This window comes from Carcharodon carcharias, chromosome 5, assembly GCF_017639515.1.
Source record: "Carcharodon carcharias isolate sCarCar2 chromosome 5, sCarCar2.pri, whole genome shotgun sequence".
NCBI classification, from domain to species: Eukaryota; Metazoa; Chordata; class Chondrichthyes; order Lamniformes; family Lamnidae; genus Carcharodon; species Carcharodon carcharias.
The window spans coordinates 191,584,619-191,611,835 of NC_054471.1; the positions used below are offsets into that span (position 1 = coordinate 191,584,619).

Sequence of the window (27,217 nt, forward strand, 5' to 3'; positions counted from 1 at the left end):
GACTCCTTAGTAGGTAGTTAAAAATTGCAGTTGAAGGGCGATGGGTGTCAGTCCATTATGGTTCTTGGATCAACAGAGAAAGCAGAAAACACTGAAAATGTGCATCAGCGTTGCAAAGGAGACAATATCCTGTCATTTTTTTCCTGCAAATGCTGGCACAGCTGCTGCGTGTTTCCAGCATCCACTGTTCTATTTCGGATGTCCAACAGTTTCAGTTTTCTTCTTTTTAATCCAATGAGTTAAGTGTTTCCCGCGAGCATTCTGTCTCAGTGCAGGGAAAACTGGCTTCATCCACCTGGCCAAACACTTGCAAGCTGAGACGATCGGTCTACCGGGGCAGTTCTGTTTGCAATCGGTCTACCGGGGCAGTTCTGTTTGCGATCGGTCTACCGGGGCAGTTCTTTTTGCGATCGGTCTACCGGGGCAGTTCTGTTTGCGATCGGTCTACCGGGGCAGTTCTGTTTAAACACCTGACCTGGTCCCGTATCGAAACACATCCCACATAAGTCAACTATCAAAGGCGAGATCCACCCTCCTCCTCGCCTAGTTGAATAGGCACAAGATGGAAATAAACTGGAAAACTTGGGTGGGTAAAGTAAATAAAATGATAGCCTTGAACGGAAGATTATACTGAAATATGAGTGTTAATAAGGCACGTTAATAGTTTGAATTCAGAGCTAGGATAAATATTCTTATTTTATTTTACATGGTAAATCCCAGAAAAGAATCATAGGCCAGAATTTCATGCGAAGATGGTGGCCCCATCCTCCGGTTAAAAGTTCAGGATGAGCCCTGCTTCCTCATGACTGGGAGGCTCTGAATTGATTTTACCGTTGTCGGCCTGTTAATCGGCTCAGCTTGTGGCTTCCACCTCCATCTGGGAGGAAGACCCGCCCCTGGGGGCTGCCAGCCAATCAAATGGCCGGCGCCTTTCTAGCCCCAATAGCACCAGCGGGCGCCAGTCCCCCCTCGAGGATCATCAGTGGAGCTGGAGGCGGAGGCGTTTGGGGTGGTTATGCCATGGCCAGGTAGGTAGGCCCTGGTGAGGTGGAGGGGGAGGACACGATCGGGAATGGAGCGAGTGGGTTGAGGATCACTGTGGGGGGGCGAGGCCTCCGCTGGGGTCATTGAGGCAGCCACCCGCTCACAGAGCAAGGTTACCAGGGTTTACCTGCGGCCTCGCTACATGGTGTGGGCATAACCTCCCCGCCCCCTCCCCAGCCACTGTAACTGGTAAAATACTGACAGTGGCAAGAAGAGCCCTCAATACACCTTTAAGGCCCTCAATTGGCCAAAGAGCAGGTGGGCAGCTAACACCTCCCCTGTTACGGGTAAATTTCCAGCCGAGCTGGGTAGGTGGTGCAAATGGCACCCCCTCCCCACCATTCTAACCGATTTTATGTACACACGCCCACCGCACTGCGCCCCCCCCCCCCCCAACCCTGCTTGCCAGCCAGCTCCAAGGGAGGGCACCAAAATTCCAGCCGTAGAATCTTACAGGAGGCCCTTTGAAAGACCCGCTCTTTCCCCAGAAACCTTCAAATTTTCTTTCTCGAGTTACATCACCCAACTCCCACGACCTGCTTTGCCCCTGATCAGAGGTAACTAATTCGGAGCCAACATCATTTTGAAAGGAAGTTTACCCACGAGGCATCTTTCCTAAAAAATATCCTTTAGGTCTGTCCAAGCTTTCTCAGGGCACTTTAACCATTGTCATGGACAGAATTCTTCGCCCGACATGCTCGAGCGCAAAATAGCGCGTGATGATGTCGGGCGAGCGTCCCGATGTCATCGCGCACTTGCGAGAGTCGGCAGTGCGCCCACCGACAATTAAGAGGCCTATTAACGTATTAACCAACCACGATGCTTCGCTGACCGTCCAGTTGGCGGACGGCCGAATCGGCCAGGCGGCCTTTTCCTTTTTTGAGGAAACTTCATCCAAGGGCGGGATGAGGTTTCCGATATTAACAGAATTTTGATGTTGCGTATGTTCAGGTGACAGTTTCCGACTTGTGCGGGTTTTTTTCCGTACTTTAGAATCTGTTATTATTGGACTTGAACTCAACATCCTGCCCCGTCATTTCTATATATACTCAAAAAAACCAACTGTAAAACTGCAATCCTTTTTCTTGCTGGACTGAAGAAGTGAACGCTCGGCATGACAGCCAACTAGGCTCATTAGCATACGCTGAAACGTAACACACCAACATAACACACAAGGAAATATATGAACCTTGCCTTGAATAAGGTGGGGTGGTGGTCTGGAGGGCAGGGGGACCTCCCTTTGGTCTCTTAAGTGCCTCCTGTATTGTAAAGCAAAAGAGCACTTTTGTTACTGCGTCTCTAAATGTGAAGTCCTGCTCATCTGTAGCGAAATAAAAAAATATTTATTATTGTAGGGATACAAAGTTCTCAAAGGATTACATGACTATCATTAAACTGTTACCAATAATACTGCATCCCTCTTGATTGGCACGTATTTTGTCACATCTCAGTGGGAACCTCGCCCCACATGATGATTGCGATTTACTCTTGTCTCACCTCTGACCTCTGCAATCATTTCCGCCCATGTTCTGATACCTTTCTCTCCTTGTTCTGTCCTTACCTTTTTTTCTCTCTGTCTCTGTCTTCCGGATTTCCACCGGTTTCTGCTCAGCTAAACTAATGAATGGATACCAGGCATTGGCAAATGGAGGCCCATTCTTTCGCCCTGCAGGTGATGTCAACATTAACATGGAAACAGAGATTCCAGTGAAGAAAATTGAGACTGTGGTGAAGCTGGATGCTGTAAGTATGACCTCAGTATGAGACCCTCCCACAAGGGTACAGGAGATTGTTCGGGGTGGGGGCCAGAAGGGGGGGTGGGTGTTGAAAAGCCTGCACCCACCATTATTTTTACAGCAATGGATGTTAAGGGGGGTCTGACTCTCCGACCGTGGAAAAGCAAGACCCTTTTAAAATATTTAAATCAGGCTCCTTCAGTGCAATTGAAAACCCAGCTTAAAGTTTAGTGCTGCTGTGCAGGATTCCAGGGGTCGGGAAACTCAGCAGTGAAATGGAGGCAGGAACTGTCAGCTCCCCTAGGTAGGTAACAGTTTCGGGGATCCTTGTGGGTCAGGAGGAGCGTGAACACTCTCCGGGCTCCTCAAAGAACACGTCAGCATCTCTCCTTTGGTTGTTGGCTCTCTCACCCTGAGGCCCTCGCACCCGTGAGGGATCTACCAATAGCTGTAGCAAATCTGCTCTCGCACTATCTGGCAGATTAAGTCCATTTGCGTGCCTTGGTCTTTAGGCCTACAGGTCAGGAATTTCTCAGGTTCAAAGCTTGTAGGATCACCCTGGCCTCTGCCAGGCTACAAGTGAGGCCACTGTCATCACCCTCCCAGAGAAAAGAAAGCAAACAAAACAGACAAGTTGCTGCTGCTGCTGGTCCCGTTGACTTGTGCTGGTGGAATATGTCAGATGAGGATGTGTTTCAAACTCCACGGAGGCTTTCACTGTCTCGGCTCAGAAGTAAAGAATGGTTGCAGTTAAGTGGGAACTTGTGGAACAGGGGCAGGGGTCTGTGCATGCAATCCCAAAATCTGCTGGTCTGCAATTGGCAAACACGTCAGGGCCGAAGTCAAAATCAGAGCGATAATCACACACATCCCCCGCTGATTAATTCTATGGCATTTGCAGAAGCCCAGAAGCAGATCACACACTAATCATGTCTCTGTGATGGATGGGATTGCTGACCAGCAACAAGACCAATGTGTTTACACCTGTAAAAAAGGATCGGGATTATACAAGTATCAATTTAGATCATCAGCAGTGAGGTGAAATGGGAATGTTGGCACATCTATTATGTGCTCCATCCAACATGATGAACCATAGCACTTTGTGTAAAAACCCTCCCAACTGAAGATGTCCATTGGTCTATGAGTTTTAGTTCTGTGGTCTTCATAGGGTCTGCAGCAACATGTCAGACCCCCTTCTAACAATGTTTTCAGACAGTGGGTTTACAGTGTTTTAGAATGCCGGGCTCCAGCGATACTTCATACTCAAAAAGCACATTTGTGTGATTTCTCACTTTAATTTAATTTAATTTAGCGTCTTTTTGTGAGTGCTTTTGTTTTCCAAACATATAAAAATATTTTATTATCCACTTGGATCCGTGTTTCCTTATTTTCTTGCTCCATTCCTGATCAAGATGGGGACAGTGTTTCATGATATCTGTGTTATTAATTTTGTGTGCTGACATCATCTTATTTTGTCTGTTTCCATTTGATGACAGAACTCCGATGCTGTTGTTAAGGTTGATGTGGTAAGTTGAAGTACTGCAGCCGTGATAAGTCATCACATGTCAGACCACTGTAATGGGAGAAGGAAACACTCTTTTCCCTTTAATAACTCTTAACTCTCTACAACACACAAGTTTATCTTAAGAAACGAACACTGCTCCCGTATCTGGGAAGGTTGTCCTCACGTCTTTTATACACTTCTATAAAAGATAAAGGACTTGTCATCCAACAGAAATTTCTTCCCTTCCATTGCCTGAGCAGCATTTTTTGTTTTCACTATTTTAAGGCCCCTGCAGCCCAGTGGGATATTACGGTCCCACTGAACTGAATGGAGATTTAAGTGGCTCGCTACATCCGCCGGGGCGGTGGGGAGACACATTGCGTCCCGGCCATAAAATCCTGGCTCATGCGAACAGAGCTTCAGGGCTTTATCCAGGATCCCATCAATGCATGCATTGAGAAGTTACCGCTCCTACTTAGGGGTGGTGTACCTGTACAATGAAACATAGAACCATAGAACCATAGAACACTACAGCACAGAAAACAGGCCATTCGGCCCTTTTAGTCTGTGCCGAAATATTATTCCGCTAATCCCATTGACCTGCACCCAGTCCATAACCCTCCAGACCTCTCCCATCCATGTATCTATCCAATTTATTCTTAAAACTTAAAAGTGAGCCTGCATTTACCACGTCAGATGGTAGCTCGTTCCACACTCTCACCACTCTCTGAGTGAAGAAGTTCCCCCTAATGTTCCCCCTAAACCTTTCCCCTTTCACCCTAAAGCCATGACCTCTCGTGTTTATCTCTCCTAATCTAAGTGGAAAGAGCCTCCTCACATTTACTCTGTCTATACCCCTCATCATTTTGTAAACTTCTATCATATCTCCCCTCATTCTTCTATGCTCCAAGGAATAAAGTCCTAATCTGTTTAATCTTTCCCTGTAATTCAACTCCTTAAGACCCGGCAACATCCTAGTAAACCTTCTCTGCACTCTCTCAATCTTACTGATATCCTTCCTGTAGTTAAGCGACCAGAACTGCACAAAATACTCCAAAGTTGGCCTCACCAATGTCTTATACAAATTCACCATAACATCCCAACTCCTGTACTCATGGTGATAATGAAGCACAAAATAGCAAAGTTTGCCACGGTTTAAAATAAAATTTTACTCAAATGTTTCTTTTACAAAAGGGTCACCAGATCTGTAGCCCATTGACAAATTAATTGTTGCACGTGTGAGAAGAAGGAACTCTCTCTCCCTGGCCCAACTAAATATTTTACTGAGTAAAGAACCAAACCTGATGGGAGGTTGTATGGAAAATATCTGGGCGAATAAAAAAAAAGACCAACTTAATATATAATCAAAATATGCATTTCAAATTTCGAAATGGACAATAAAAAATATATATCAAATTCACCATGATTCAACCAATTGTCCTAACCTTTTGCTAGGCAGGTTTTATTTTCTACAAACTATCCCAGTGATGGAATAGCGTTATTAAATTTAAATGCTGAAAACAAAATTGGCAGCCAAAGAGATTTATGTCCCCACCAACCAACTAATTATAATCCCATCAAGAATGGACACTGAAAACCGGGGAGCTGGCGATGGAAAACTTCCATTGGTCCAACTGATGGTGAGCCTTCTCAAACTGTGGCGTTCCTTGTCTCTAGAATGAGGATGAGAAAGTGAAAAAGAAGAAGAAAAAGAAGGGGGAGGAAATAGAAGAGGAGGAGCCTGACGAAAGCATGCTGGACTGGTGGTCAAAGTACTTCGCCTCCATTGAAACTCTCATGGAGGTATGCACTGATTTAGAGGTTTGCTTGTTAACATTATTGTACAATGTGGCGTAATAAGAAAATTATAGAATTACATTCATGTGTCAGTTACGCAATGTAAAACATCCTGAGCCATGGTGCACACCAGAATTGCGTTGCTCATGACAATGCAGTGGCGCACTGCCTAGTGTTCTAATGCGTACAGTCAATGCTATATTGTATAGCCAATGCTATATTGTATAGCCAATGCTATATTGTATAGTTAATGCTATATTGTATAGCCAATGCTATATTGTATAGTTAATGCTATATTGAATAGTCAATGCTATATTGAATAGTCAATGCTATATTGTATAGTCAATGCTATATTGTATAGTTAATGCTATATTGAATAGTCAATGTTATATTGAATAGTCAATGCTCTATTGTATAGCCAATGCTATATTGTATAGCCAATGCTATATTGTATAGTTAATGCTATATTGAATAGTCAATGCTATATTGTATAGTTAATGCTATATTGAATAGTCAGTGCTATATTGAATAGTCAATGCTATATTGTATAGTCAATGCTATGTTGCTGTATTATTCGTAAAGAGCTAGAAAACTAATTGTTATGTGAATATATACCCTAGGGGGCACGTTCAATGTCACACATGTGCTGAGTAACAATGTATCAGTTCACTCTGCAGCCAAATGGAGAGCTGAGAGAAATACACCCAATGAAGCTACAGCATTTTGAGTGCTGGGAACAGGATGTTAAGGTTGGGGAGCAGGCTTTGAGCTTGCTTAGGAGCAAGATGTTAAGGGTGAAGAGCATGCTCAGGGTTGGGAACATTGCAAAGGGTCTGGAGCAGGATGCTCAAGACTGGGAACATGTTAATTGAAGGAAGTGTGTTAACAGCTGATGGTGTGTTAATGGCTAGAAGTATGTTACCAGCTGGGAATGCGGTGATGGATAAGACTTATGATAACCAGAAAATATAACAGCAGTAAGGATCCACATTTCACGCTAATCAGGGCTCCAACCATTATGCAGGTAGAGAGCCCCCTCCCATACCCTGCTCTTCATCAAACAGTGCCTTGGGATCTTTTATATCCACCTGAACAAGCAGATAGAATCTTGGTTCAATATATTATCTAAAAGATCTCAATTCTCTCACCCTGCAGCACAAGGGCTGCATTACTGACCCCTTTGTGTTTGTTAATCGTGGCTAAAATGAATGCAATAGGACCTTGCAGAATGTCTCAATGTTTCAAATTTGGATCGAATTTGTGTCAATACAAGTGGCTGGTAACGTTTTTTTGCTCATGTTACACCATTTTTGACTGAAGAAAGATGGCCAAGCTGCTCCATACTCTCCATTAAAGACACTCTAAAACAAGCTGCTGAAAGTAGCATTTCTAAGTAATCCAAGTGTCTGTCCGCTATACCTTCCTCCCTGTAGGAATCCCCTTTCTATGCTTCCCCATTGCAGCATGACTGAGATTGGGAGCCAGTTCACAGGGGTACAGTTTTGAGTTTTGTACAGCCCCTTCATGAAGGGAGGAGGTGGTCGACCAGTATCCAATGTTTTAACCATATCCTCCTCAAACCCCACCATATAACCATAAAATGTGAATGACAAAAAAATGAAGTATTTAACTTTTATGCTCTCAATAGTTCTTCATTTCTTCAAATTCAATGTGATTTGCAACTTCTGTTGTAGCGTCTCCGACAGCAGGAAGCAGCTGCAGCTGAGGCAGAGGAGAAGGAGGACATGGAAATAGCAGCGGAGGGTAAATTAGGTCCGGAAAAATTTACACCTACACTTTATGGAAATTGAACAAAGGTGTTAGCCACGAACCGGCTATCCCAGACATATATGTGCATGTGTGTGACATATGTATGCTATTTCACTGAAAATGTAATGTACTGTAGATAATCAACATTGATTGGGAGCCTGTTCAGGGCAGTGAGCATGCTAAGGGCTGGGAGCGTGTTAAGAGCTGGGAACTGGATGTTAAGGAGGTGGGGAAGCATGCGAAGTGCTGGGAGCAGGATGTTAAGGGCGGAGAACATGCGAAGTGCTGGGAGCAGGATGTTAAGGTTGGGGAGCATGCTCGGGGTTGGGAACATTGCAAAGGGTCTGGAGCAGGATGCTCAAGACTGGGAACATGTTAATTGATGGGAGTGTGTTAACAGCTGATGGTGTGTTAATGGCTAGAAATATGTTACCAGCTGGGAATGCGGTGATGGATAAGAACATGTCACGAATGAGACCATGTTAACAAATGAGAGTATGTTATTGAGAGGCTGGGATTGTGTTCGTGTGTTTACTCATGTTGTCCCTTATTAAATCATCCTATAAGTTTACATTGTCTTATATCGGACATTATAAAAATCCTGTTGAATTCACTCTTTGTTTTCCCGTGTGCCTTTGAAATTGTGCTAACATCTATAAGAATCCTCTTTGGATGTGGTAGGATTTTTAACAGAGGAACTTATAGGATATTTTAATAAGGATCATCTGTGTTCAACAATATGTTTGGCCTGGGAGTGTGTCAATCTCATCTACTGTTGAAAACTCCAAACTTTTGCTTACTGTGAGTGCTTTGCTTTGCCCATTCTCTATCCATTTTTATCATGACAGAATCTGTCACTCATCTCATTACTGAACCATCATGAAAGTTGGCACTGACAAGGCTTAAGCTGTTATCTCTGAGAACAGAACATGCAGGGAAAAGGTGGTGCTAAGGCTTAGGCTGTGGTTGTAACTGGAAGAGAAGCAGCCCGATTTAGAAGGAGGTACTTAGACCCATTCTTACAGTCACTGGCACTCGGTTTCTCTTTGAAGCCCCAGCTCGCAAAGTAGTTATGAAAGAAATTGTTGAAAACTGATTAGCTTTTTGTTGTATGGATCTGTAACAAGATAACTAAGGCATTGACTTGTTTTATTTAGGCATTCCTTTGCCTGTTTTTAATGCTTGCATCACCTGGCAAGGCTATTTATGGCCTATCCTTAATTGACCTTGAGAAGGTGGTGGTCAGCTGCCTTTTTGAAACGCTGCAGTCCATCCGATATACACCCACAGCACTGTTAGGAAGGGTGTTCCAGGATTTTGACCCAGTGACAGTGAAGAAATGGTGATACATTCCCAAATCAGGGTGTGAAACACTTGGAGGGAATTTGAGGTCATGGTGTTCCCATGCTGTTGTTTGTTTCAGGTAGTAGAGGTCGCAGATTTGGAAGGTGTTATTGAAGGAGCCTTCGTGAGTTGCTGCAGTCCATCTTGCAGATGTTATACACTGTTGCCACTGTGTATCAGTGGTGGAGGGAGTGTTTCAGGTGTCAGATGGGATGCCAAATCAAATAGGCCGCTTTGTAGTCATTGGTGATGAGCTTCTTGAGTGTTGTTGGAGCTACTCTCATCCAGGCAATTAGGGTATTCCATCACATTCCTGATTTGTGCCTTGTAGATAGTAGGTATACTCTGGGGAGTCAGGAGGTGAGTTAGTTGCTGCAGAATTCCCAGCCTCTTCAAAGGCTCGTTGTTCCCTTCTATGGTTTGCTTGTTCTTTGTATGTTCCACATTATTATAGTCCGTTTGTCCTTTTAGGAACAGTAGTTTTTCATTATGATCTGTTTGTCATTTTAGGGTCAATAGTTTTTCATTATGATCTGTTTGTCATTTTGGGATCAGTAATTTTTCACTATGATCTGTTTGTCATTTTAGAATCAGTAGTTTGCTTTAGAATGTAGCTCCCTCTATGGTAGTTTCCTTCCTAGTCTAGCGAAAATCAAGGTGTCAACTTTCATGCCTTTCATGTTTGAGTGTTTTGTGTCCACCCTCCCTCCTCTACATTCAGATCTCAAAATTGATGACTCTCCTATGAAAGGCACAAAGCTGTCCAAGAGTAAAGACAAGGCCAAAGCACACGAGAAAGAGAAGAAGAAAAAGCAGCTTGAAGTGGTTGAAAAGAAGGAGAAGGTGAAAATTGATGAACTACAGGTAAGTGGGTGTAAAAGATATTGAAATCTGTTCAGTTCAAATTGTTGCTCTGAAAACTTTGAATGACTGAAAGAAAGCCATCAGCCTTTTCCTGGAAGTTGCACATGGAGTTATTGTCTTCATGCAAGGAGTGGAACGATGAATCCTACTCTATCTGATCTATTACAAGGCCCAGATTAATCAACAGCCCAACTGATAAATGTAGTTTTGAACTAAGCCATGTACACCAGAGAGAACCAAGATTTGATTTGCACTCTATGTGTTGCTGGTGGATTTCAGCCAGAATAGACAAGGTTTATAAATGCCCTCTGTACCCTTAGGCTAAAGAGCCTGAATTCCCACTACTGGATAGTTCCAGTGTATGGACATTGGGTCATGACAAGATTGGACTCATTTGTGATTTTCCTATGGGCAAATAACAAGCCTTTGTAGAATAGTCCGTTCATGGGTACTTTAAAATTGTTCAGGCCTCAACAGCAGTTGAGTGATGGGTACAGTCCACCTGCCAATTGTCCAATATGCACCTCAAATTAAAATAGGCTATTTGTCTGTTAAACTGATCTAAAGGCCATGCATTTCTAGAGTTATTAACATTGATGATATTTTTTTCAACACACTTCTACAGACTTTCCAACAGTATAATATTGAAGGATTTCTCATTCCGTGTGTAAGCAGCTCATGTCAAAAGTTGTTGAAATACTTATTTTTAATGGAACTTTTGAACTTATTTGAATGAAAAAGGTGAACAACTGCTGAATATTGAAGTTAGAAAAGTATCAAAACGCATCAATGGTATAAAAATAGTGAGTAACCCGTTAGGCATTATGCACATCCCTCAAACATCTCAGGCTATGGACAGGGCTGTTGGAAACTTTAGAAAAGCCCACAACAGACATACCACAAGGAAGGATGGGAAGTGGGAAAAAAAAAAGCCTTGGATAAAGCCTTTTGTGGTTGACCATTCTATTTCAATGCACAGGTTTATGACAAGGAATTAGAAGCTGAGTTTGGAAACTTTGAAGACTGGCTCCACACTTTTAATCTTTATCGAGGCAAAATTGGAGATGATGATGACAGCTCTGCAGATGAAGAAAGAATTGCTGGGAGATTTAAAGTGAGTGTTTCATTGTTGACGGCCGTCGGTTTAAACATTCTTTTAAAAAGATGTTTGCCCCAACTGATTGTCCTAATGTACTGATCAAAGTAGTTTATTAGAAAAATGGCAGCAAAGGAAATGTCAAGATACTTGAGCAATGCTGAGTATTCAACTATAATTCAGGTGGCCCAAGTTCAAATTCAAATCTGAACTTCATGCTTTTTTGACTGCATCAGCTCCAGCCAGCTGAAATTTGGAGCATCAAAAATTGAACATTTTTCCCAACTATTGGAAGCCAGAATCCATAAAGCTGGACCTTACGTATAGGTCTATTCAATGTCAAGGTTATCTTAAAAAAAAGCTGGAATTTTAAAAAATGGTTTACATTGCCATTGACCTCTGCATATAAGTCAACCCAGCATATAAGACAATACCATTTTTTAGTGTCAAAACTCATGCTTTTGCAGATACTCAGTGTATAAGCCAGCCCCCCTTTTCAGCTACAAAATGCTATATTGGTATTAGTAATCGGCCTCAATTCTTCGTCTCGGAAGTGTATGTGGGATCAAGTAGGTTGTGTTGCGAAAACGATGTGCGGGAGTTTAAGGCATACCCGCAGAGAGCAGACTGAGCATGGCATGGCAAATGATGAATCTAAATGGATCCTCTAGCAAAAAGGATGAAGAATGAAGCTGCTTTCAAGCTAAAACTTGTAATATTTGCTGCTCATTGAACAGTGTCCTGCAGTGAGGGAATTCAGTGTTAGTGGAAAAACACGTGCGAGGATGGTGTAAGAAGATGCCCAAGACCACGTGCACCATGAGAACAAGGACCTGCCATGGGCTTGATTGTGAGGAGCGTGTATCGGCATTGGGTCCTTGGAAATCAACGGGATGGTTACATCATCACCAGAAATACAATGTGTATACGTGCACTTTAGTCAAAGCCAAATCCAACTCAGCTCAGGAAAGATTTCAGACCAACAGCTACTTGGTGTCGCCACTTTATGGAACGAAATAATCTAATGTTGCAACAGAAGACCAAGATTGTTCAGATACCTTGTTACCGAAATGACCAGTTTCCAGCGGTTCATCATCAGAAAGCAACATAAATAGTCACATCAGCAACTTGGATGAAGTGCCTATAAAGTGTCAATGTCCCCAGCAGCCAAACTGTGCAGTGGAAAGGTTTGAAAATAGTTTTAGTGAAAACAACAGGGCTTGAGAAGACAAAATGCAGAATGGTCTGCATGATTAAAGCTTGTAGGTAAAACCATGCCAAACAGCAAGTTCCCTGCAGGGGTATATGTGCACGTCTGTAACAACAGTTGGATGGGTGAGAATGGAGCGTAGTTGTGGATCGATAATATGCAGGATAGGCACCCCGGTGGCCTACACAAAGAATGCAGCTTATTAGTGTGGAACATGTTCAGATCCCAAATAACCAACGAGATCACGAGGCACCTGCAAACAAACAATGCCCACATTGCGGTTATATCAGGGGGGTCTAACATTCATAGTTCCACTTTGTGTGCCTCCAAAAGCCATTCAAGGATCACGTTTGCACTGACTGGAATAGGTGGGTGGTTGACAGAGAAGAATCCTTCACCGTGTGGAAATATGCACAATGCCCCGCTTTGATGTTTTATGCGGTTTCGTTATCAAATTGTGGGATGCTATTAGTGCACCATGTGTCATCAGATAGTTCAAAAAGTGCAGAGTGTCCAGTTCAGTGGATGGAGAGGAAGGCCATTTGTTGTGGAGGGTTGATTCTGAAAGAGAAAACACAAAATCTAACCCAGAGTGGGATCCCCATGATGACGCCATAGCCAAAGTGACTCAGAATGCATTTGAACAAATTCATCAGATGCCGAAGACAATGAATTTCATGGTTTTACAAAGCTTTCATTGTGGTTAAAGGCGTCTTTGTACATTCAATTTATTCAATAAACTGAGCCACATTAATTTAACATGAATTATCAATGGGTTTTTTTTCACATTTCAAAATGGCAGGCACCCTCACCCACACTGGCAGCTCACATTTTATGTTCAGTGTATAAGTTGATCCCTATTTTTGGAAGGATTTTTGGAAGCTTCAAAGATCAACTTATACACCTCGGTCTATGGCAATTATTAAAGGAACGTGAATAGAATTCAAAAGCAGTGCACTTTATGATATTTAATTTCCACGATCGCCTCAAGTTTGTTTTAACTTTAGGTGTGGAGAAATTGACAAAAAGCGCTTAGAGTGGAATCATCCCAGGATTGCACCAAGTGCACTAGTGGGCGTGAAAATCAACATTTTACCTGCCCGCCGCAATGGCGGGTTTTCACGCCGTATCGTCCGCTTCCCATCTCATTAATTATGCAGCCACAGGAAACACGTCATCTCGCTGGCGGGCAGACTCTGAATCACCCGCTATGCCGTTACCTCACCGTTTCCTCACTCCGGGTGCTGTATCTAAACTGCAGCCGTGCACACAGTTCTCAATGTTTGCAGCCCAGGACTGCTCCAGTGAAGACATGGCCCTGAAAGCCAAGAAGAGTTCAGTGACCCGTCACTGGAATGTCTTTTGGAGACCCAGTGTGATGTCCTCCAACCCCGCTCTGGCTGCAGTAGTGGTCAGTACCAATGCCGCACAGAAGGGGTTGGCCATCCAGTGCAGAAAGAGGATGAATGATTTTGTCCATGCTGCTCATCAAAACTCACACATTCACAAGCCATCACACATTCACTGGCATCTCACTCACTGCCAGCTCAAGGGACATCACCACTCACTCTCTCACACATATCCTCACATCTCCATCTGGCCTCATCTCCTCTGGAGACTGCCTCCTCAGCCCTCACTATCTTGAGGCCACTTGCACAGTTCAACATGTGCCCCCACATACACACACTCCGGGATACACCCATTTCCCAGAACAGCCCTCGCCCCGCAGCCTCTTTGCTTGCCTGAGGCTACTTGTCCCCTTTCCCCAAGCAAGCCTTAGCCCTGCAGTCATTGAAAAGCCACCCCCACCTTACAGCTGGTCTGGTAGGTAGAGACCTGCCTGTGAGCCCCCCTAAAAGTGATGTGGTGCTGTCTGCAAAGCCTGGAGCTAATGACCATGAGCGCTGACCGAAGCAGGGTAGGCAAACTAACCACGAAGTCTTAAGCGAAGTGTAACTTGCCAGCTGCATGTCACTTATGTACAGTTGTGAAAGACGTCGGCGTACAATCACACCAACCTGCCCGAATGATCCAGCGTGGCGGGATGATTCTGGTAACAGAGCTTATAATGAGATGCTAAAGTATTGAAACTAGGTTCCCAAAGTGTGGTGGCGGGAAACGCGGTCCAGCATTGACAGGAAACGCGGTCCACCATTGACAGGAAATGCAGTCCAGCATTGACAGGAAACACGGTCCACCATAGACAGAAAACGTGGTCCAGCATTGACAGGAAACGTGGTCCAGCATTGACAGGAAACGCAGTCCAGCATTGACAGGAAACGCGGTCCAGCATTGACAGGAAACGCGGTCCAGCATTGACAGGAAACGCGGTCCACCATTGACAGGAAACGCGGTCCACCATTGACGGGTGGAGCGGACGATCACAACCGGCTTTACGATGGCGTAAAACCAATTTTTGGCCTTCCTGCCATATTGCTCAATCACACCCTCAAACGCGGCCGCCACCATTGGGAGCAGATCATTCGGCCATTAGTTGGTAAAATGTGTTTTAACTTAGTAAAAAGAAACCATAATGTTTGACAAAGCATTCCATTAAATTTACAGTTTTCCTTGCAATGTATCATTGGGAAATCCAGGTCTCAAAGTTTAGTTGCATGGCACACGTGCTTCCAGCATTACATGCACCATTTCAGGTCCAACAGGCATCCACATTTCTGGCTGGGACTATGCCAAATGCTATTTCGGGTAGACCATTAGTGCAGGTGCTAGGACCGTGCACCAGACTTTCGTGGTTGGGCAGATTGTGACATCAGTCAGCATGTAATGCTGATTTTATTCTAAGAGTGCTATTTTCGACCTCAATGCTCCTGCTCTTATACAGCTGAATGTGCACTCAGCAGCAAGACGGACTCCTCCCCACACCAGCTTTATTTAAAGGGGTCAATAACTACTTTCAGGTTAGTTGCTAATTGATCCCTAATGATTGTTGCTGAGTTAGAATATGTGCTTTGAGGTTTGTACTGCTACTTAAAGTTGGGGATGTCTGGAGGGAGTGATGTGGCACAGGGTGAAAGCTTTGATTCTCAATTCAATGGTTCTGCTCAGAGCACTTGTTGTGGTTTCTCTATCCCTTGACCTGCAGCATGACAGGGAGAATGAGCAAAGCTGACTCTGAGGAGAACAAGCTGTTTGGAGTGGGAAGAGGAGGAGGAGCAGAAGGGCTCTCAACAGGAGTGCATATTAAACTAGGGTCTTCAGGGAACGATTCTACCTCACGAGGAGCAGCTTGTGTGACACTCCTGTTTCATGAAGGAGGTGCTCACTGATGTCTGCCACCTGGTGCATGCAGACCTACAGCCTCAGCGGAGTGAATTTAGCCTGGTCAGTGGCTGTAAAGGTGACCTTGGCCATGAACCTCTTTGTGTCGGGCTCCTTCCAGACTGGAACAGGAGTAACTGCAGCATTTGCAGTTCACCATCCACTCCATTATAAGAGAGGTCATTGATGCTCTGTATGCAAAGACAGGGGAATGTATTGCCTTCTCTCTTTCCAGAGAGAAGCAGATAGCACCAATATGGAACTGCTCCATGCTGTGGGCTATTGGTTGTGCACATGCTGAGTGTGAGTTCTACCACAAAGGATTCCATTCTCTCTGTCCAGCTGGTACACAGCCATACACAGGGCATCACACAGGTCAATGCCTGGCATCCTGGTAAGAGCCATGCTGCCTTTATTCTGCATCAGATCACTGTATCATCAGCATTTGATCCACCACGAGAAAGCAGAGAATGGCTACTGGGTGGCAAGGACTATCTGCTGAATACCTGGTTCATGAATTTGGTGTGCAAATAGGCAGAATGCATAGAATTAAAGTTATACTGTGCCACAAAATATAATCAAGCAGACCATTTGGGTCCTTAAGCAAAGCTTCCACTGCCTGGACCGCCCTGGAGGAGCCCTGTAGTAATCTCCAGCACATTTTGTAGTTGTCTGCTGCGTCCTACACAACCTCATGATTCTGAGGTATGGCCCTTGTCACCAGGTAAATGGCGAGCAGAGGAGGAGCATGTGCAAGAGGAGGAAGAGGTGGAGATGGAGGAAGGGACGAACAACCAATATAATCCCTTTCTGACCAGGCTGTCCATCATTGGCTCATCTGACAGTGTTGCAGTGAATGCAAACTCAATCCCCAATCACCAACAGTCTCACACCTTGCCTTCTCTCTGTTCTTGATCATCATAGCGTTCACTTGCCCAAAATCATGAAATATGGGCCATCACAAAGCAAACATTCCAAAGCATAAATCAATCTATAATTAAAGTCATCTAATATTCCAAACAAAAGACAACCAATCACTCTTGTACATTCCCTTAGTACCTATCTTCCCTGTACTTTTGCCTGTCCTAGTGCTCCTACCATAGTGCCACCCCAGTGGCTGTAGCATCACTGGTAGGAGGCTGCTGACGTTTGGTGCGGCAGACTGCAGGTGGACTTGCAGGATGGCCTCATGCCACTCTGAGCCTATAAGTCCCAGCTCTGGACTGAAGTATCTTGGCATGGGCAAGGGAATGGGCATGCCTTTGATTCTCAGTTCAGTGGGCACTGGTGGAGCGTTAGTGATGAGAAGATGAATGCTGTCTAACTGAGACAGGACAACAAGTACATGCTCCTTGCTGCCATTGCCAGCCCCCATAACCTTGAATACATCTAACCCGGTCTTTGTGACTCATCAGCTTTAAGTACAGCCAGTCCCTTCTTTACCCACTAAGTATGTCAACTACCTCCTCTTTCACTATGACTTCAGCAATATCTGCTTCCTTCTTCCTTGCTAAAGGCTGATGCGTTTAGTAACTCAGCCATGCCTTTCGCCTCAGTGATAAATTCCCTTCTTGGTCCATAACTGGCCCACTCCTCCTTTTACCACCTTTTTAGTATTTATATGCCTATAGAAGACTTTGGCATTCCCTGTTATGTTAGCTGCCAGTCTCTTCTCATACTTTCTCCTTGCTTCTCTTATTTGTTTCTTCACTTCCTCTCTGAATGTGAAAATTAATAAGTTACCCTTTCAATGGCCCTTGTTTGTTTGATCCACCTTCCCTTTTCACATGTCTCTGTGAAGATCAGGTGGCCATTAAACCTAACTGCACTGCAGCACCAAAACCAAAGGATTCTCACCTGAATGCGCACCATTAGTAAAGGAGAAAAGCTCGTTCATTGTGTATCAGACTCTCGAGTCCAGCACTCAGCTGAGGGGGGTTGTGTTGCCAGAGGGAGATATTGAGGAATTAGACATCTCCTCAGATGAGGAGGACATGGAAAGGGATGACTCTGAACGGGGTGAGGATTCAGACGGTGTACATGAGGATGCCACTGCACAGGCACGACGCAGCATACGTGACCGTGACAGCCTCATAACTACAAAGCCCCAGGAGGAATGGGGTGAAGACAAGTATTCATACTCAAAGTTCTCTTTAGCCTTTGATGCAGGGGATGCAACACATTCGTTCTCAGCATGAACATCTCAGGAAAGGTAAGGAATCTCACAATGCTTACAGGAGCAGCGTAAGTCACCTTACGCCCTAACAATGGGGTCATCCTTGGAAGACGCTGTAGCCTTGGCAACATGTAGCCACTGTGGAATATGATTAGCGCCCCATTAGCACACATCCTTAAGCAACCCCACACAGTACAGTCCTTTCAATCAAGGTAGTGGGCATGGCAGCTGAAAAGCCAATTCACACATGGAGTTGTCAGTGTGACACCAGTGTGCCTTAGTAAGGCAGTCTGAACAAAAAAAAAAATTCTTCAATGGTTTGGGTTTGGATATCTCAAGAGGGAGCAGCATCCAGAGAACTCCATTTCTCCCATTGCCAGCTCTCATGGATGCATAACGCAAAGGCATCATCCCTAATAGCCCTTTGCACATCAGGAAGCAATGACCTGTATCTCTACGTCATACACTCAAAGCTGTGAGATTTGTTTGTATTGTCCTCAGACAGTGCCTTACCAGAACCATGGTTTGATTAGCTACAAATACTCAGGACCCCGCAATCATCGGAAGCCTAACAAGTTCCTTTCCTGGACAACCTTTGCTTTAGGGAGAAACGTGACCCAGTCGATACTGACACAGCAGAAAATGATAACTTCTTCCCTTCACAGATCCTGCTGAGGACTTAGGAGATGTGCAAAACCATCGCTCTCAGGGCATGACAGTCCTCAACATTGTCCAGCTCACAAAGGCCAATCCTTTCTATATACTCTAAGCCAGTTAGTGCACTGTCATGCAATGAATTCCATATAGAGTGTGTGCTGTGTCCTTACACAAGGATCACATGAAGCACAGCTAAGCAGCCATTCCAGGAGCAAAGTAAGATCCTCACAGGTCAGGCGACGGCTTCATCAAGGTGAGCTCACGCCTCTGACATCACACGCTCGCCCCTCTTGCAGACATTTGTAATTTTCCCAATTGATCTTTAGTTCCCTAGTTCAGCATCATGCCTGAGAAGAATGGGAACTAAGAATGGAGTAACGTTCAGCCTTAAGTGCAAAGACAAGAACAAGCTGTGGAGAGGTTTGGAAGCCTATGGTATTCAACATTTGATACTACTTTTTCCAAATACTCACTCTCATAAAGTAAACACCATTGCAGAATACACTTTGGAGAAACGATTATAATGTTAGTTGCGACAACTAATTGGGTGGCCCACAAAAAACAGACATCAGTGTGACAGCAGTAGAATAATCACTAACCTGGAGGAGCAATTCTCCTGAGCACAAGTAATGTCTGCCTGACATTTGAAACTGACAGGTGTATTGGCCAGCCATCATTGTCACATATAATGTGTCTTTTCTGATGCCACAGATGTGGAAATAAAGGCTTCGGTAAGATTGTGTGAGAATTAATGCAACTGAAGATCCAGGTGGGAGTTCATGGGGGGTGGGGGGCGGGATACATGTTTGACTCTTGAATGAGCACATTGAAACACGTTGAATATCCATTGAATCCATGCGACTTGCAGTAAGATAATGCAAAATATATTTACAGAAGTGACTGGCATATACAATAAGTGAACACCCATGCCACCAGTTTGCAATCAAAACGTTTTAATTTTTCTCACCTTTCCACTATGCCTAGGTGACATCCACACCAGAGGCAGAGGCTGCCCACTGACTGCTATGCCCTGTTGTCTGAGATAACTTCGGTAGGCATCCTCTGTTGGCCCGGGCCGATAAGGGTCTCCTGCTCTGGGGCAGGTGCACCCTCCTCGGCCTGACCTGTTGGAGTTGTTGGGGTCATTGGCGGAGGGGTGTTGGAGCGGCAGGACACACTTGGAGCATCTGGGTTGAAGACCCTGGAAAGCCTGGTTAATGCCTGATGGGCCCCTCCCTGACTCCTTGAGGAGAAGGGGTACCTGGAGGGAGGTTAAGGTGTCCCATCTCCCTCTTGCCCAGCCACTGCTGGAACGTACCTATGGCTAGAATGATGGAGAGCAGGTCAAAGTTCAAATCCGGCAGAAACTGCTGGACCTGGATCTCCAAGGCAGCCACCACCCTTCCCATGGAAACTTCGATGCACTCGCATAACCAAAGCTACGACATCAGACAGGACATGGGCCGACTCCTCCATCCTTCTTTCCAGTCTGCCGACAGCCCCTGACAACGCTGCCTGACGTTCCCCTGCCTGTCTCTGCATCGCGGACATGTCTCTTACGGCCGATTTCAGGAGCTTATCATTGGACTGGGTGTCAGCAGGGGCCTGGCCTCCAGCCGTCCTCCGAGTGTCAGAGACCTTGGCTACCACTGCCTCCACCTGCTGCAGACCCATGTCTATGAGGTGATCACCAAACTGTGAACCTGTCCTACTCTAAAGCTAGGTGTTGCTTTTTTCTGTGCTGATGGAGGGTGCAGGTGAACGCAGTGATGGCTCTCCATCAGAGGGCAGGCCTGCTTCCTCCACAGAGGTAGCCTGGTGCTGAGTTATTTGGAGGAGGGCATCCTCCCCCTTTCCTTGCAGATACCTAGAATAAAGAGAAGAGAGAAATAGTGATTGACTAGTCTGGCTTGTACACTAAAGATCGCTCGTAGTCATTGTCTGCATGTTACTGATGTGTGCTGGATGCACCCTCAGTGGCTTGTTGGGGGAGGCCGATCTCGTCTTCTGTGCAGGATCAATCCCTATCCTCACCAGCCAGCTCAGCGGCCTGTTCCTCAAATGGCAAGAGTGTGCTCAACTTCGGGGTTCCCCCGCCAGTCATGACGCTCTCCTTTTTGTTACGGGAGACCTTGTCCTGCATAAAGACAGATGGGTTGATTGTGAGCACTATGCATGAAAGAGCACTTCAGAAAGATACATGCCTGTTGTGTTGCTGAGCCTGCCCCTAGTAAGGGCAGTTTTTGCAGGGTCTTACATGAGATGGCGAGCTTAAAGTGGCTGGCAAACAACCAGTGCTGATGTCCCCCATCTGATGGTCGTGTGTGACATTGCTGTGGACTCTAACCCTTAGAATGCCTGATGCCCTCATGTAATTTTGGAGCGAGTAGATGTTTCACTTACCCTGGCAGAACGGAGAAATCATTCATCCTTCTGCGGCACTGCAGGGAGGTCATTTTTTGTTCGCCACAGATGCTAACCTTCGTGGCAGACCGGGTGGTCAGGTGGGCGGACCTCCTGCTCCCACTTTTCCTAGATGGCCTGGAGGAGAATCCCCGGGGGGGCTTTGCTGAGAGTCGGTGCTGACGGTTTTGTTCTCCTCAGCGCCATGGATTCCCTGTGCAACAGATCACCTGGCCTGCAGCGACTGAACGTCTGTCTGGGTGGGGTTTAAGTAGGGCGTCAGGACTTTCGACTCGGTGAGGTAACAGTAAGGTGGGCAAAGCCCTGCCCACCCCGCCACGAGATTCGCCGAGCTCCTTGCTGATGCACAACCAATGAGCTGAAAAGTGGAAGATACTCGTGTTCAGCCATTCCACCATCCAGCAGGAAAGACATGACTTTCCTACCTGCCACTTCACTAAGTCTACCAAATGGAAAATTCCCTCCCGTATTATATTCCCTCTTACTCTGACCCCACCTAATACATCCCTTTTTACTACACTAATGCTATTTTTCTCTCCTAGTTCTCTGTTCACTTTGGTTTCCCTCTCTAATATTATCTCCCAGTTCCACAATCCAGGAGCATATCTAAATTTGGGGTATCAACCTGGTAAAGCTACAGCACAGCACTACTTGCATGCCAAGCAGTGCAATCACTGTGTGATAGATAGCTAGGCAATCCCACAACCAACAGATCAGCTTAGTTCTGCAGTAATGCCACATCCATCGCTGAATCGTCCACTATCACCATCCTGGGGGTTACCATTGACTAGAAATTGAACTGCACTAGCCATATAAATACTGTGGCTACAAGAGGAGGTCAGAAGCTGGGAATTCTGCACCGAGTAACTCACCTCCTGACTCCCTAAAGCCTGTCCAGCATCTACAAGGTACAAGTCAGGATTAAGATGGAATACTCTCCACTTGCCTGGATGAATGCAGCTCCAACAACACTCAAGAAGCACGACACCATCCAGGGCAAAGCAGCTCGCTTGATTGGCGCCCCATCCACAAACATTCACTCCCTCCACCACCGACACACAGTGGCAGCAGTGTGTACCATCTTCAAAATGTGCCGCAGCAACTTTGACAGCACCTTCCTAACCACAACCTCCACCATCTAGAAGGACAAGGGCAGCGGATACATGGGAACGTCACCAGCTGCAGGTTCCCCTCCAAGCCACACACCATCCTGACTGGGAACTATACTGCCGTTCCTTCACTGTCACTGGGTCAAAGTTCTGGAAATCTTTCCCTAACAGCTACATTGGACAGACCGCCACCTTCTCAAGGGTAGTTATGGGTCTTTGGCCTAGCCAACAATGCCCACATCCTGTGAAAGATTTTTTTTTTAATTGTCATGTGCAATATGCTTCAATAGCTAGTTGCTTAGTTAGTTTGAAGGAAATTAAGAAATTGGAAAAAGAGTGTAGATCATTCACTAACATGACACCATTTTTATTGGGGTATTTTGATTTCACACTAGAGAAAGCTCTGGACTGTAAGATGTATAGAGATATTCTCCCTTTATAACATTTAAGATTATTCAATAGCTAAGTAGAATACACCATATTTTGAATAAAAATAACTAAGATTATCATTTTGGTCAGCTTCTGCAAATAAAGTGGCTTAACAGAATGCAGCATCAAGTAACTAGACATATATTACCTCGAACGATGAAGTTGATATAGATTTATATATATTCACTCACTTGTAAGACTATTAATTCTTTTCAGTATTGTGTTGTCTTATGAAATCTCTTGTTTTCAAAAATACAATGCAGGGCTCCATCTGTGTGTACAAAGTACCTCTACCAGATGATGTCGCTCGAGAAGCAGGTTATGAACCTACATTTGGAATGTTCCAAGGAATTCCAAACAATGATCTTGTCAATGTTTTAGTCAGAGTGTATGTAGTAAGGGTAAGTGGTTACCAATCAAGTCATGGAAAAGATGGTACTGGGTTTCATTTTTGTGGGTATTTATTATTGCCATAAAATTTGAACATATTCTGCTTATCATCCAAAATGGTAATTATTTCTTTCAAAATCTATTCAGTATTTAATCTTTATTTAAATGATTCATTGAATCAATAACAACCATGCAAAACTCACCACATCAGCGGATTTGCGGATTCTGCAGAAATTCTTGCTTCGACCCCAAGTGCCAACCTGAATCCCATCTTACCTAAACATTGTAGGTTGGGAGATGTAGTTCACATGGTGTTTTTACCCTGAACTGTGATGGTGGCCCCAGTAACACAACAATTTGAATTCCAGGGATCCTGGTGTCTCAGTCAGGACGATTGGACATAGTCTGACTGCTAAATGAATTATAATGTGATACAAGGAGATATTTACAATGGTTCCCTCACTGAACCCCAGATCTTTATTTTCTGAACTCCAACCACAAAACATAGTAAAGTGAAGTGATGAGGAAGATCAGCAAAATCTCTGCCGGACCAGTTATTTACAGAGATTTTTTTTTCAGTTTTCCACCCTAAGCTACAATGGGCAATGGGGAGAAGCCCTGTGGCCATTTCAGACAGAAAACCTTTTACAACTATAGGCTACTAGTCTAATTGTATGGCAGAACTTGGTTAAACACGAAATACTATTTCGTCATCTAAAATTGAGTAATAAGTGCCTATAGTTGCAGCAGAACCACCAACTCGAGATCCCTCATTTCTCGTTTCCTATGTTTGAGTTACGGTGCTAGTGGTCGTTTGTTTTAATTCTTGGTCACTCATCAAATTTCAGCTGGCTGACTTCTTGATTCTTGGGTTTTTTTTTTGTTTTACCCATCCATTTAGGCCACAGAGCTGCATCCAGCTGACATCAATGGCAAAGCGGATCCATACATTGTCATTAAACTAGGCAAGACAGAAATCAGAGACAAGGAGAACTACATCTCCAAACAACTCAATCCTGTCTTTGGCAAGTAAGTCGTGTTGATGAGTCCACCGATGAAGGAGGAAGATTTTCTGTGTTCTAAGTAACAAGACTATAAACCTATTCTTAAGCAGTTGAGCAGTTTTATGGTTTTGTCACACACATAGCACCCTATGCTATCACTTCATTAAGAAACCATTGACATTTGAGTGGGATGCTTTGGATTGTTCTGTCAAGGAGCCAGCAGAGAGACCATGGGCCAAATAGCCTGTGGCATTAATCCCACCACTAAAGCTACAGCTTTCTTAGAGAAAGCAATGACCCCAGATCAGCCAATTTCCGTCTTGCTAATCAATACATTGGAAATCCCAAGCATGAGGGTGGGGTGGGGTTATTTCTGTTAATTTACTACAACATGGTGATAGTTTTGGGGGCATCTGAGGAATATTCCTGGGCTAGTCCACGAATGCCACCTTGATAGCCCCAGGGGCACCAACATCTGTTGAAATCAAGCATAAGCTTTGTAATCAACTCAGGGTGCAAACTGAGTCCCTCCACTTGAAACCTAAGTTCAGGTCGGAGAAAATAAGTAAACTCTGTTAATCATTGGCCAGGACATAACTCTGGCTCCCCCTCTTGACATGCCTGCAGAATGCCATTCCAAGTTTCCAGCCTTCACACTGGGTATCACTAAAGAGATGGAAGCTTTTCCCCAATATGGAATTGACTCAGTTCCAAGGGACTTGGGATGGGGTCCTGGCCGAAGCTAAGCAGTAGGACAAAGTTCTACCCTACCATACTTACAACAGCAACGTTCCAGAATTTGCACCCTAGGATCTCTGAATTGATATTATGGAGTGTGGTTTCATTTACGTAAGGGAATTTGCTTTGTACCAAGCAGTTAGCATCCAAACATTGGAACTCTAATAATCACTTGTTACTTCAATCAGTTGCATCATAAGATTTTATCTGCTCAAACAGGTCTTTCGATATTGAAGTCACGTTTCCAATGGAGTCTATGCTGACAGTGGCTATATTTGACTGGGATTTAGTGGGGACAGATGATCTAATTGGAGAAACCAAACTAGATTTAGAAAACCGCTACTACAGCAAACACAGAGCAACGTGTGGCATTGCACAGCAATATTCTCTGTGAGTAATTTAACGTTTCCTTTAACTTAATTAACATATTTTAAATTACCTTTGCTCAAATGGGTGTTAACGTTGCTGTCTACTGAGGGAGACTTCATTTTATTTTTTAGTCAATTGCTGGATTCTGTTGTGTAAAGTTACATACAGTGGAAACATAGGATAATGATTCCCTTTATTTATTGAAACCAAAAGGAGAATTTTAGCTTAGTCTTTAGCTCTAATTTCACCCAGTTTCATAGTCGTCGTCTCCGTCCATTATTATCATAATTTCAACTTCTCCGAATCTGATTCAAAAATTGAGGGACAATAATGTAGTCCCTGTGCAGGGTTGCACTGTGTAGATGCTCAGCATACCTGCAGAGGAATGAGAGCAGTCCAACAACAATAGGAATAAGAAGAAGAACAACAACAACATCAACAAGGCCTAGGTATCCAAAGGCTCGGCCACCAATATGGAGCAGTTAAAATCAGGGATGCACAAGAGCCCAAATTAGAGGAATGCAGATACCTGGAGGGTTGTTGAGCTGAAGGAGATTACAGATTCTGAGAGGCGCAAGGCCATGGAGTGATTTGAAACTAAGGATGAAACAAGGATAGAACTTTGACAGTAATCCTAGTGCACACGATAGACTGCAAGTGATGAAGCCAGGCCAGGATGTTCTTGCATGAGATGGGGAGGGGAAACCCCCCTCTGCACAGAAGACATGGCCCCAAAAGGCAAGAAGACTGCAGCCCCCAATTCAGTGATGCGTCCCTGGAACGCCTTTTGGGTGCATGAAGGCCCACTGCGATGTCCTCTACCCCTGCTCTGGCCGCAGGAGGTCCAGCAATCTCACCACTCCGGCTTGGTAGGCAAAGACAGTGGTGATCAGTACCAATGGTGCACAGAAGTTGGCCATTCAATGCAGAATGTGGGTAAATGATCTCATCTGTGCCAACAGGATAGGGCAACCATCTCATCACTCTAAACTCTCACACTCACAAGCTCATCACACATCCCAAGGCACCTCAATCACTGCCAGCTCAAGAGACGTCACCACTGACTCTCTCTCACACCCTCACATCTCCATCTGGTCTAATCTCCTCTGGAGACTGCCTCTTCAGCCCTCACCATCTTACACAGAACAACATGTCCCCACACACACCCTGGGATACCCCTCTTCCCCAGTACAGCCCTCGCCCTGCAGCCTCTTCCCTTGCCTAAGGCCACTTCTCCCCCTTCCCCAAGCAAGCGCTGGCCATTGAAAAGCCTTAGGGCTGGTCTGGTAGTTGGAGACCTGCCCATGAGCCCCCTAAAAGTGATGTGGCGCTGCCTGCGAAGCCTGGCGCTGATGACTGCGAGTGCTGCCCGAAGCAAGGTAGGCAAACAAACCTCAAAGTGCTGAGGGAAGTGTAGCTCACCAGGTGCGCATCACTTATATACAGTTGTGAAACGCGCCGCTGTGACCAGATGGTCCAGCTTGGAGGGGATGATTCTGTTAACTGGGCTTATAACGATATGCAGATGTATTACAATGAAGTTCCCAGCTTCCGAAGGCAGGAAACACAGCACACCGTTGACGGGCAGTGCGGACGATTGCAAACTGGGTTTCGCGACGTCGTGAAACGTTTTTTGGCCTTCTCGCCATATTGTCTGCTCACACCACCAAACACGCCCGACGCCAGTGGGCACAGACAATTCCACCCAACGTCTGTCAACATTAAAGTTTGGATTAAATAGGTGGATGAAGGAAAAGACGATGAAGGGATATGGGAGCAGAGTAGGTAAATGTGATTAAACTATTTGCTTGCATAAAGTGTAAACATTGGCATGGACTGTTTGTGTTGTTGCATTTATATGTTTTCTATATATATTTCTATGTAGTGTTACAGACAGGAGAGACAGGCACATTGTGCTTCTTTCCTCTCACAACTGCCTGTAAGTGAAGGTGTTTTGAATTATTTTTTAAGTATGTGGTGGTGTGTTTTTCCAAAACCTCAGTTTGTGTGATCCAATTTACTAATGGTTCACAGCCAGCTCACGTTATGATCAATTCAGAAGGTTAGTTCATTCCACATTCAAAACCCAGGGGAGACGTGTTCGCAACTTCCCACTCCACTGCATACACACAGGAACAGGGGGGAAGAGAAAGGAGTTTTACAAATATGAATAGTAACAGCACAAGAACCACAGAAATGGATATTGATTCACATGATTTCCACAGAGTCCGAGAAGTCAGAGACAGAGGGTGTTTCCTTTGTGGTAGAGTTCAGTAC

At 44.8% G+C, this 27,217-nt stretch overlaps 1 protein-coding gene across 2 annotated transcripts in view; it reads left to right on the plus strand.

The window, feature by feature from the left end:
- The window catches only part of otofa (otoferlin a), a 480,240-nt gene that overhangs the window by 386,791 nt on the left and 66,232 nt on the right, over nucleotides 1-27,217 (plus strand). For both annotated transcript variants that reach the window (XM_041188008.1, XM_041188007.1), the window contains exons 31-39: nucleotides 2,657-2,787; nucleotides 4,277-4,306; nucleotides 5,962-6,087; nucleotides 7,776-7,845; nucleotides 9,947-10,059; nucleotides 11,039-11,173; nucleotides 22,703-22,840; nucleotides 23,731-23,858; nucleotides 24,791-24,961. In XM_041188008.1, the coding sequence (XP_041043942.1) occupies nucleotides 2,657-2,787; nucleotides 4,277-4,306; nucleotides 5,962-6,087; nucleotides 7,776-7,845; nucleotides 9,947-10,059; nucleotides 11,039-11,173; nucleotides 22,703-22,840; nucleotides 23,731-23,858; nucleotides 24,791-24,961 (1,042 nt within the window). The remainder of the gene's footprint in view (nucleotides 1-2,656; nucleotides 2,788-4,276; nucleotides 4,307-5,961; nucleotides 6,088-7,775; nucleotides 7,846-9,946; nucleotides 10,060-11,038; nucleotides 11,174-22,702; nucleotides 22,841-23,730; nucleotides 23,859-24,790; nucleotides 24,962-27,217) is intronic.